The sequence below is a fragment of the Mchenga conophoros genome, linkage group LG2 (assembly GCF_057382185.1).
Source record: "Mchenga conophoros isolate Kocher_MC1m ecotype Shallow Benthic linkage group LG2, M_conophoros_male_GT1.1, whole genome shotgun sequence".
NCBI classification, from domain to species: Eukaryota; Metazoa; Chordata; class Actinopteri; order Cichliformes; family Cichlidae; genus Mchenga; species Mchenga conophoros.
Window position 1 is genome coordinate 30112888 of NC_140527.1, and position 10588 is coordinate 30123475.

Genomic DNA, 10588 nt, shown 5'->3' on the forward strand with positions numbered 1-10588 from the left:
CGATCATCACGATTAACGCGATTAAAATTCTTCTCACACTCATCCCGTCTGGAGCGTAGAAAGAACAGCCTTCGTACAAACTGCTTGAAATGCGTTGACAGAGACATTCCAGGGATTTTGAGTCAGTCTGAGCTCCAGGTGAGTTAAATGTTAATCGCGTTAGTCGCGATGATGGCGTTACCGTGCTTAATCAAAGTACACATATTGGAACTTTGTGTAAGTATTTGTCCTGCTTTAACATCCCTGAGTATGATGTCAGATATTTTGTACAGGTTAAAAAAAATATTAAGCGATAAGTGCCACATTTAAGAAGAACAGCTCACCATGAGACAGTCCCAGAAGAATCACCATCAATCCCAGCACAGCTTTCATGTCTCCTCACTGTTCAGTGTGTGTTGACATAGAGTATGTTAAAAAATGACATGCAAATATGTCCAGCAGTTAACAGTCAGAAATGGGTCCTGCTACTGATCTGTCTGTTTTAAAAAGCTCATCACATTAAAAAAGGAAGCAAAACCAACATACTTAAAGAACCAATAGAAAGACTGTTCTTGCTCTGTGTGTGAATATGTGAAAAAGGAAGTGCAACTAGCATTTTCATTACTTAGCAGAATTTATTTTTTATTGTTATTATTACTCACACTGTCAATTGACTATTTTTACATCTGTAACAAACTAACACTATCCTGCCCATCACTCAGATCTACCTCAATTTCATGTATTTTAATGCAATTCAACAGCAGCCCCATTTATATTTCATCTTAAGTAATTTTGGTTCTGATCCAAAGTATATGATGTGCACATCTATGAAGAAAAAAGAAACACTTTCAAGCAACTTAAAGAAGTCCAGACGCTTTTCTTTGCAAGCTCCTTTGACTAAAAGACAGGAAGTGATTAGAACAGAGCTAAAGAGAGAGAAAAGAGAGAAGTTGTTTTTCAGTTTAGAGCAGTGATGTGCGGATCGATGCTGAAATATCAATTCCTCCGATACCAATCATTTATGTTCTAGAATTGATTCTCACATTAAAATATCGATATTTTAGTAATTTAGGTTAAATTTGTAGTTTATCATTAACAGGAACACAGTGGAAAGAAACTATAACATTCGGATTGTCTACATTCAAAGGAACTACTTCCTCTTCCGCCTTTCATAGTCATGTGCGAAATACGGCTGTATAAATATTTCGCAGCCCCTTGGCATGCACACTCACAACAATGGCTGACCGTAATTGTGCAGAGGTATTTTGCCTCCACAAACAGCTGAGACGTGGTTTGCGATACATGTGGCAAAAAAGTGAGGTGTTGTGGCCATACTTGCCAACATTGTGACCTCAGAATTAGGGAGAAATTCAAAAGGGCTGTTGGGGGGGGGGGGGTAGAAATACATTTTATAGTGTTTATTTATCGGATAAAATACGCTAAATGTCACCGTTATTATTGGCTGGCCCGGAAACAGCGGGGGTGTCCAAATTCAGAGGGTGCTTCCACCTGAGGACCCGGCCTTCGCGGTCTAAAGAAAGCCGGGTAGTACGTCATGAGCTCCCTCGGTGGAGTGAAACTCTGCCGTCTGCTCCTTGCTGTCTAAAATATAACTGGGCGCTGACTTAAACTCTCGACTTTGTTCTTTGTTCATTTGTCTCTTTTAATTCTATTTTGTTGTACTTTTTCAACATGTTCAAAATAAAGATTCAATCAATCAATCAATCGACCGTCTCACACTTTGTTTAATTAGTTTTCTGTTTGATGTTTATTCAGCTGTGTGAAAACCCTGGAGGAACCCTCCCGAGGGATTAATAAAGTTAAATTTGATCTAATCTAATAACTTTAATCTCAGCCAAACCGATTTACTCACGAACAAATAAAACACTGAAAAAGCCAAACAATAACATTTAACATTAAGTTATCAAAGTGACTTATATATCATGTTTAACCCGAGTAGTGAAAGACCGCTGGGGTTTGAAAATGATGTGTCGGTTGGCTCAGATATTTGAAGTTTACACAGCTACATTCTCACCTGAAAATATGTTAAAAGTTTTTTTGCGACCCAGAAAGAAAAATAAGAGTAATATTAAAACTAAGTAGCTGCCGCCATTGTTGGAAACTGGAATTGGCTGCTCCTCTCTAAAACAGCAATAAGGATCATTATTAGGCCATATGTAAATAACAAAATAACTTTATAACTTAAAGCAAAATTGGGAAATGTAAAGTCTGAAACAAGTCTTTATATTAAGGGCCATCAGTCAAACAATACTGTTTGGTCTGGGTCTAAACAGAGCGCGTTGTGTGTGACGTCTTCTGCGGGCTGCTTTGAGGGTTCACACTAGAGCGCGTTTGCTGTCACATTCTATTTGTAGTGTGAACAAGCAGACAAAAAAATCGAATTTGGTCAAAAAAAAGGAATTGAGCATTAAGACCTGCAGTGTGAACGTAGCCTAAGTCTCAACATACAAACCACAAGTGTGCATGCCACTATAGGGATGCACCGATACCACTTTTTTGGAAACGAGTACGAGTACTTGCATTTCAGTACTCACCGATACCGAGTACTTAATAAAAACATGATTTAAATTTACAGGTAACAGCTTTAGTCCTATAATTTAACAAAAAAAAAACAAAAAAAAAAACAAAAAAAAAACAAAGGACTGGTTTGGAATTAAGAACATTTATTTAAAATGAAAAGCATGTTGTATGCAACATATTACAGAATAAATAATTATGAAAAAAAAATTTAAACAGTGACAGTGCAACTCAAGTATTTTTTTCAGTTTATTGTAAACTCTGCCGCTTTGGACAACACAAGGGGTATTAATAAACATCTTTGCCATTTAGTGCACAATATTTGAATAAACTAACAACATCGACCAACATAAAACTGTGGCAGTCAGTGCAATTGAAGTAGGTATTAACATCAAGTCTAAGATGACTCACTTAATGGAGAGAAAAAGTGAGTGGCAGGGTTTTTTTTTAAGAAAAGTAGCTTTTCTGCATTATCAGCAGTCAGACTGTTTCTGTTTTCATCTATAATGTGTGACACTGAGCTAAAAAGCCTTTCACTTTCCACACTGCTACATGGGGCTGAGAGTTATTTACGGGCTATTTTAGCCAAAGTGGGGAACCTGATTTTGTTGACACCCCAGTACTTCAGAGGACTGTCTTCACGAGGGCTTGGGGCCTCTCCGAGGTATGTGTCGAGCCTGGGTCTGGGCCTTGAGGAACAGTTTAGCAGGAGGTTCTGCAGCTTCTGCCCAACTCCCCTCTGCCTCAGCTCTGGACATCATCTGCAGCTCCTGCTTCAGGTGCAGCTTGGCCTCTGGAGCAGTGTTGTTGGAGAAGAAGCAATCTTTATACCTGCACAAAATTCATGAATGTATTAATATGTGGAAAAAAAGGACTGATTTTAGTTTCCCCTAAACCACTGTGACAAATGCCACCCATTTGACTTTCTGGTAATAATAAGGGAAATGTATTTCATATTGTATATATTGTATACATTTGTATTTGTGTATTTTAGTTACAAATATATAATATTTCAGATGTAAAATAATCTTACATTTAGTACTGTAGCTATACTCATTGAATTAGAAGTCTCACTAGCACAGTCACAGCTGGAATGACATCAGAGGCTAGTGCGTCGTAGCTGCTCACTTTTTTAGTTAGTTCCTCAAAGGGGGCGAGGATGGCAACAGTCTTCTCCATAAGAGCCCATTGGTAAGCGGTGAGATAGTCAGGGAGTTCATACTCGGACACATACACGCCCAGCACTCGCTTTTGCTCAATGAGGGACTGGAGCATGTAATACGTGCTGTTCCAGCGCGTCTGTACATCCTGCTGCAGTCTCTTTATTGGCTGGTTGAGCTGTCCCTGAATGTCCTCGAGGCGGGAGTAGGCTAAGGTGGAATGTTTAAAATGCCCAACTATTTTCCGTCCCACTGCATCAGCTATGCTCCTCTGTGCTAATAAGCATGGGTAAATAAGCGTGGGTAAACTCTTTGTACTCGTTGTCGTGTTGGGATTTTAGGTGCTTGATTAAATTACTTGTGTTAAATGCGCTACCTTTTGAGCCTCCTCTAGACAATTTCGCTGAGCACAATTTGCAGTCCGCCTTTGTTTTCGCGTCTTCGTTCACTTTGAAATAGTTCCACACGGCTGATATGTCTCGCTTCGCCTTCTCCCAGCTCTGAGATGCAGCCGGGGCCTGGGGGCGGGCACTCGGTGCCTGTGATTAACCCCTTACATGCCGCTCAAACATAGACAGGTCTCAGACCGTGGTATCGGTCCTCGGTATCGGGGGACTTTTAACGAGTACGAGTACTTTAGAAAATGTGGTATCGAGGCCGATACCGGTATCTGTATCGGTGCATCCCTACATGCCACCTTTACCATGCAGAGCCTCTCTATGATTGTTCTTGGTTATATTCTGCTCCATGCCAAAACCTAGACTTGTCACAGCCAGCTTGGAGCTAGGAGCAAAGGAAGGATGACCTAAATTTCATTGTCAACCCCCAGCTCACAATAAAAACTGCTGGCTGGGTTCGTCTGAGCCTCCAGCTGGCCCAGATACGTGCTGTGCGAGTTCATGTGAGACCATAGTGGGAGCTGAAAGACTGAAAGACAATCTTAGTAATTCTGTTAGGTATACCTGGGTACATCATTTTGGATGTGTTGATGTTAGAGCCATTGTGCTGCAACAAAAATATGTTATTGTTGTTGATGTAAAAGGAATTCATTTTATTTATGTGTTATTCACATTATTTATTGTATAATGCTTTGGTGCCGCTGGTTTTTATCATGTCTCAGTGTCTCACACAATCAGGCTACGTCCACACCAGCTGGATAGATTGTTTTTCGTTTGAAAACGCATTAGTGTGGACGTAGCCTCATGCTGTTAACAGATAGTATCTCCGGAAGTTGTGGGGGAAGCATTCACACACAAAGACTCTAGAGTGGGGGGAAGAGTCTTTTGGTTTCAACTACTGTAAGAAGTAGCAAGGGAGTGTGAACTTTCTTTTTGGGGAAGACCAAAGGTGTGAAAACAGCTGTGTACAGCCTATTATTCCTGTAGGAAGTATTTAACCCAGGACTGTTCTGGGTTCAGGAGAGACTGCTGATCATTTGCCCTGTGCGATGGCTGCTCCCACCAAGCTTGGGTTTTTGTTTTTTTTTGGTTAAGGGATGTTAGCTGCCGCTCACCGTTTGTCTGCAGGCTTTATTAAATAAAAACTTCCAACACTGATGTCACAACATACGACTTATTTTGACAATTTATTGAAGTGAGAAGGAGTAATGGGAGGAGAATAATTGCATTTTTGTTTAGCGGTGTTTGTAAATTAAGAATTTTCCCAACTACATGTGCTGCTAGCCTGTGACCTTCTTTTTATGTGCACAGAGCCCAGAGGAGTCTGTGGAAACATGCAGAATTGAGGCAGTGCAAGGAGCTACAGATGGTACGTCTTCAGATAAAGTAGTGTATTATCCATCTATTATGTACATTACATCTAATATTCTGATCCAACAACCGCACTTTTTGTGTGTTTTAGAGGCCTCTTACTTTTGCTGCATCTGTCATGCTCATTTCAACGACAAGAGGAAGAACTCTATGAAAAATGGTGCGAGTGGTGTCAGTGTAGTGCATGTCAGCTGTGGTCACACATGGCATGTGGTTTTAAAAAGAACGTGTATTCATTGCCAGCATTAGACACCTTAATGTGCACTTGTAATTATGAAGACTCACAGTTGTCTTGCAGCTCTAATTTGCTTTAAGAAAATGTACTGCCAGGATGTGACTTTCCTAAATGTCTTCTCAAATTGTTCTAAATTATAACACATAACAAATTTTGTCTGCACAACACACAAACACCCTCTGTCCTTTCATTATGTGTAAAAACATGTTAAGTGAATTACAGTTTGAAGTACATTTAAACCCAGTACATATGAACATGTTAATCCAAAAAAGTTTTAGACAACAGGAAGAAGCATGTCATTAGGGGAACATGTAACATTTAAAATATGTTACTATAACAACTGCACAAATGAAGGAAACCGGACTATCACTTTAATATTGACATGTACATGTCTGTATATGTATATATATATATGGTTCCTCGGAGGAAGGCGAGGACCCATCATGGAAGGACAGGCCCCTGCACGGTATGTACCACCGGCAGATAGAGAAGGTGGCTGATATCCAGAAATCCTACCAGTGGCTGGACAAAGCTGGACTTAAAGACAGCACAGAGGCACTAATCATGGCAGCACAAGAACAAGCGCTGAGCACAAGATCCATTGAGGCTGGGGTCTATCACACCAGGCAAGACCCCAGGTGCAGGCTGTGTAAAGAGACAATCCAGCACATAACAACATGAGAGGTTTTTGGACCAATTTTGTGTTCTCCATTCTTTAAGCACCGGTTTGAGCACCGTTTGAGCACCGGCACCGTTTCAAAAGTACCGATTTGGCACCGGTATCGGATAAAACCTAAACGATACCCATCCCTATTTATTATATTTCACTACAGAAAGTAATTTAATCTCAAATGTAAGGGTTTATTTTGAAAAACTGAGTGGTGATGATCAGCACTCTCAACTGGTTTAGGATACATTCCAGTTCTGTTTGTAAAACCCAACAACTGTGATCTGTTTACAACTTCTCCAAAAAAGTTACTGTAAAATCAATATTTTTGTCTTTTGAAATATCAGTTTGATTGTGATTGATTAATCTATCATGATCAACTGTAATCTAAAGAAGAAAATCATATTTTTATTAGCTAAAAAGTTACATATCTTCTTAGTTTGAATTTTAAAAAGGGAAAAACATTATGAACTAAAACACAAAGTGTTTTGACCCAAACTCTTAACAGTCTGCTTTTTAAATAGCAGAGGTACAGTGGTGTCTAACACCACACTTTGGAAGGCAAATCTGTTCTTGACTAAAGATTCTTTAACACATTGTAGATTTGATTTTTTTTGGACACTTCCCCCCTTCTTTTCTCTTCAGGTGCACAGAGTGCTGAGGAGCACAGGTGGTACTGTAGTAATGCCGGCAGAGGGTATGTCTTCAGATTGAGTAATCTATAATGTTTGACATGTTTTACATTTAAATCTTAGTAATTCTGTTAGTTATACCTGGTACAAAATTCTGGACGTGTTGAGCCATTGTGCTCCAAAAAAATATGTTATTGTTAGCTTAAGATTCTCTGCTCACATTGCAGGTTTTCTGTTTGATTTACTAAGTTGGCATTTTTTTTTAGTATCTGTCAATTAAATATGCCATATTTTCATTGTATAGGAACTTATAAAAAAATGTGTGATACTTTCATTAAGCCTCCACAATTACACATATTGGTTAATTGGTTAAACATTCTGTAAGGAGAGACATTGAAAACAATGTCAACAACATATTGTAATTTTGTGTTTTATTTGGATCAGGCAGGGAGAGTGGACTTCGGACAGAAATTGTGGAAGATATTTTAGAGGCAGTGTTTGGAAACAAGTTTCTTGTATGTTTGTTTATTACTACCTTACATGTGGAAAAACAACAAATGACACGGTGGACCAACTGGCACCCATTTTAAGTTTCTTGTGACAGCACGTTATAAAATTAGAATTGTTCTAACAGCATTTTGAGTAGGAAAGGTTACTATTTAATCACCAGCTCAGCTGATCTACACATTGACATCTATCAGCAATTTCATGAGATGAAGTCATCAGTAGAAATTTGTTATATTCTCTAAATTTGTGATAAATTTCATAACGTTAGGGCACTGGTTTAGCTCACTACTTGACAAGATGACCATATGCCACATGGTTGAATGTAGTGGCCCAGGTTTGAGTCTGACCTCAGACCCTTCATCATTTAGAACACTAAGTAGTATACGGGCAGTATAGTACAATATGTGTTACTTCCTTACCTTATTGGCTCTCTGTGTTAGGTTAGTGAAGGAAACAACACATTTTACTCAAGTGAGTGACTCAATATGCAATTAGTAAGTAGTTGCTGATGTCACAACATACTACTTATTTTCACAACATACTTACCTGTGAATCATACAGGGCAATTTCTTGAAGTGAAAAGTACTAATGGGAAGAAAATAATTATATATTTTGTGCAACTGCTGTTTGTAAATTAAGAATTTAGAGGAGTCTGTGGAAACATCCAGAATTGAGGCAGTGCTAGCAGCTAGGGATGGTATGTCTTCAGATAAAGTAGCGTGTTATCTGTCTTTAATATTCATTACAGCTAATATCCTGATCCAACAGCTCCACTTTTTGTGTATTTTAGAGGCCTCTTACATTTGCTGCTTCTGGCACGCTCATTTCAATAACAAGAGGAAAAACTCTGAACTATGAAGAAATGGCGCGAGTGGCATCAGTGTAGCGCATGTCAGCTGTGGTCACATATGGCATGTGGTTAAAAAGAACATGTGTATTCATTACCAGCATTAGACACCTTCAGCTGCACTTGTAATTATGAAGACTCACAGTCGTCTAGCAGCTCTAATTTGCTTTAAGAAAATGTACTGCCAGGATGTGACTTTCCTAAATGTCTTCTCAAACTGTTGCTACTTTGTTCTAAGTAGTTCTTAATTATGAAAGATATAACATTCATTACAATGGGAAGTAACATCTTGTCTGCACACCACACAAACACCCTCTGTCCTTTCATCCTGTGTAAAAATGTGTTGAGAAGATATATAAAATGTACCATGAAAGGATACAAGTGTGAATTGTTCTAATAAAATGAGACAGTTTTGTAAGTGGATTACAGTTTGCAGTTCATTTAAACCTAGTGCATATGCGTGTTGCTAGGACTGATCAGAAGCAAATTTCATTTCAAATGACCACCCAACAGAAGCCTTGATAAAAGTGTGGTTTTGTGCAAACTGTGCAAAAAGGAGTTGGCATACCATCGAAGCACTTCAACCTTACGGTACCATCTACCATCTAGACCACTATTAGTGGTAGAAGACGGGGGTTAAAAAACGTGCTAGGTGATCCAACTTTCCAACTGCTGTGCCGAAAGACTATTTCAAGTAAAATCAACAGGAGGGCAGGGGTGAGCCTCTGCCTGCATCTGTGAGTATTGCTTTCCCACTGTTGTGCGTCAGGTGCAGCTTTGCCGGGGGAGGGTCGCTGCGGCCGGGCCAACAACGTTGCTGACCCATGTCTGTCTGTTTCAGGGCGGTGCTACGAGGGAGGCAACATTTGCAGTAATCGAGGGCCCAAGTGTGGAGTGTGGCTGGACTGCGCGGCGATGCACCGTCAGGAAAAGACAGCTCCGTGATGGTAGCGTCGTCCTTTGTTTTCTGGCTGGCGTGGTCCCCATCTCAGAAGTGGAGTTCCTCTCCTGGTTTTAAACATAAGGAACATTTGCCCGAGTGTGGCTGGACAGAGGGATGACGGGACTGTGTGGGGAATTTTAGATAGTGTATATTCATTTCTGCCGACAGGGTTTGTAGCATATTGAGAAAGTTGTTTTTATTGTATAAGGGTATTTTAACATTTTATCTGTAATTGTATTTGTGTTCTGGTTTTTCTTCCTCCGCTGGAATAAATGGTGTGTCTAAGACCTGTTTAGTCTCTGTGCCCTGAGCGCTGATTCGCTTGCTCCTCTCGTCCCTGTATGCGAAAGAACGTTCAGGTGGGATATTACATACCCCTCCTCTTTGTGGTGCTCCGACATGTTTTCGATTCTCCACCCCAAAGCAGTCGGTTTTCCTCCCCAGGTTCCCTAACCCAATTTGATCTCCCACACTAAACAGTGTTCTTCCATGTGTCCTCCCCCTCCTCCTTCCACTGTGGTTTTCTCTCCTCCCCACTTTGGACTAGTCCAGTTACAGTCAGTTCTCTTCAGCTTTGTCCTGTGTAATCCAGCTGTCTTTTCCATTGCCATTTCACTCCAAATATGGCAATTATGAAACTCAGACAGTCTTCCCAAGGTCCATTCATGCACAGTGAAGTTGCCGCTTGTTGGAAATGCATCTCCATCCATCCAGTCCTGATGATGGGGTTTTCTCCATGCTGATGCCGTTTGCACATACTGCTGGTGCTGGACCTCTCACTGCTCAGGATACTGCTGTTTTCTCTTGACCTGCTGTCAGCTCTTGATGTCCGAAAACTGCATTACTTGTCTTTTCCTTTCTCTCCAACTGCTCTTCTACTTTTCAGCTGGTTGATGCTGAGTGATCCCTTTCCCACACAACCATTCAACCTTCTCTGCCATCTTACAACATACTTTTACCTACAGTTCTTACCATACAGTTACAACTGCCCAGAGCTTCTCATCTGGCTGAAGTGTAGTGCCTGCCCACAGCTGCCTCTTTAGCCCGCTAAGTTGGCTCAGCTACTTACTGGATCCAACTTCCCTTTACATTCAGAGCGTCCTCTGCAATGGCCTTCTTCCCTTCCCTATGTTCCCTTCTGCAGAAAAGTGATAAAATACCATCACTCCACGCACTGTAGTACGCAGAAATGATTCCCGACACTGGACTCGAACTATCATCCCTGCGATGGACCTGAACAGGTAAATAAAACTATTTTTAACTTATTTTTACTGTTTCTTCAAAAAGCTCTATAGTTGACAGTTACTGTGT

At 40.3% G+C, this 10588-nt stretch overlaps 1 protein-coding gene across 2 annotated transcripts in view; it reads right to left on the reverse strand.

The window, feature by feature from the left end:
• The window catches only part of LOC146582235 (uncharacterized), a 36628-nt gene extending 36170 nt beyond the window's left edge, over window positions 1-458 (reverse strand). For both annotated transcript variants that reach the window (XM_085293064.1, XM_085293071.1), the window contains exon 1: window positions 324-458. In XM_085293064.1, coding sequence (XP_085149190.1) covers window positions 324-372 — 49 coding nt within the window. In that variant the 5' untranslated portion in view covers window positions 373-458. The remainder of the gene's footprint in view (window positions 1-323) is intronic.
• Window positions 459-10588: the final 10130 nt, after the last annotated feature.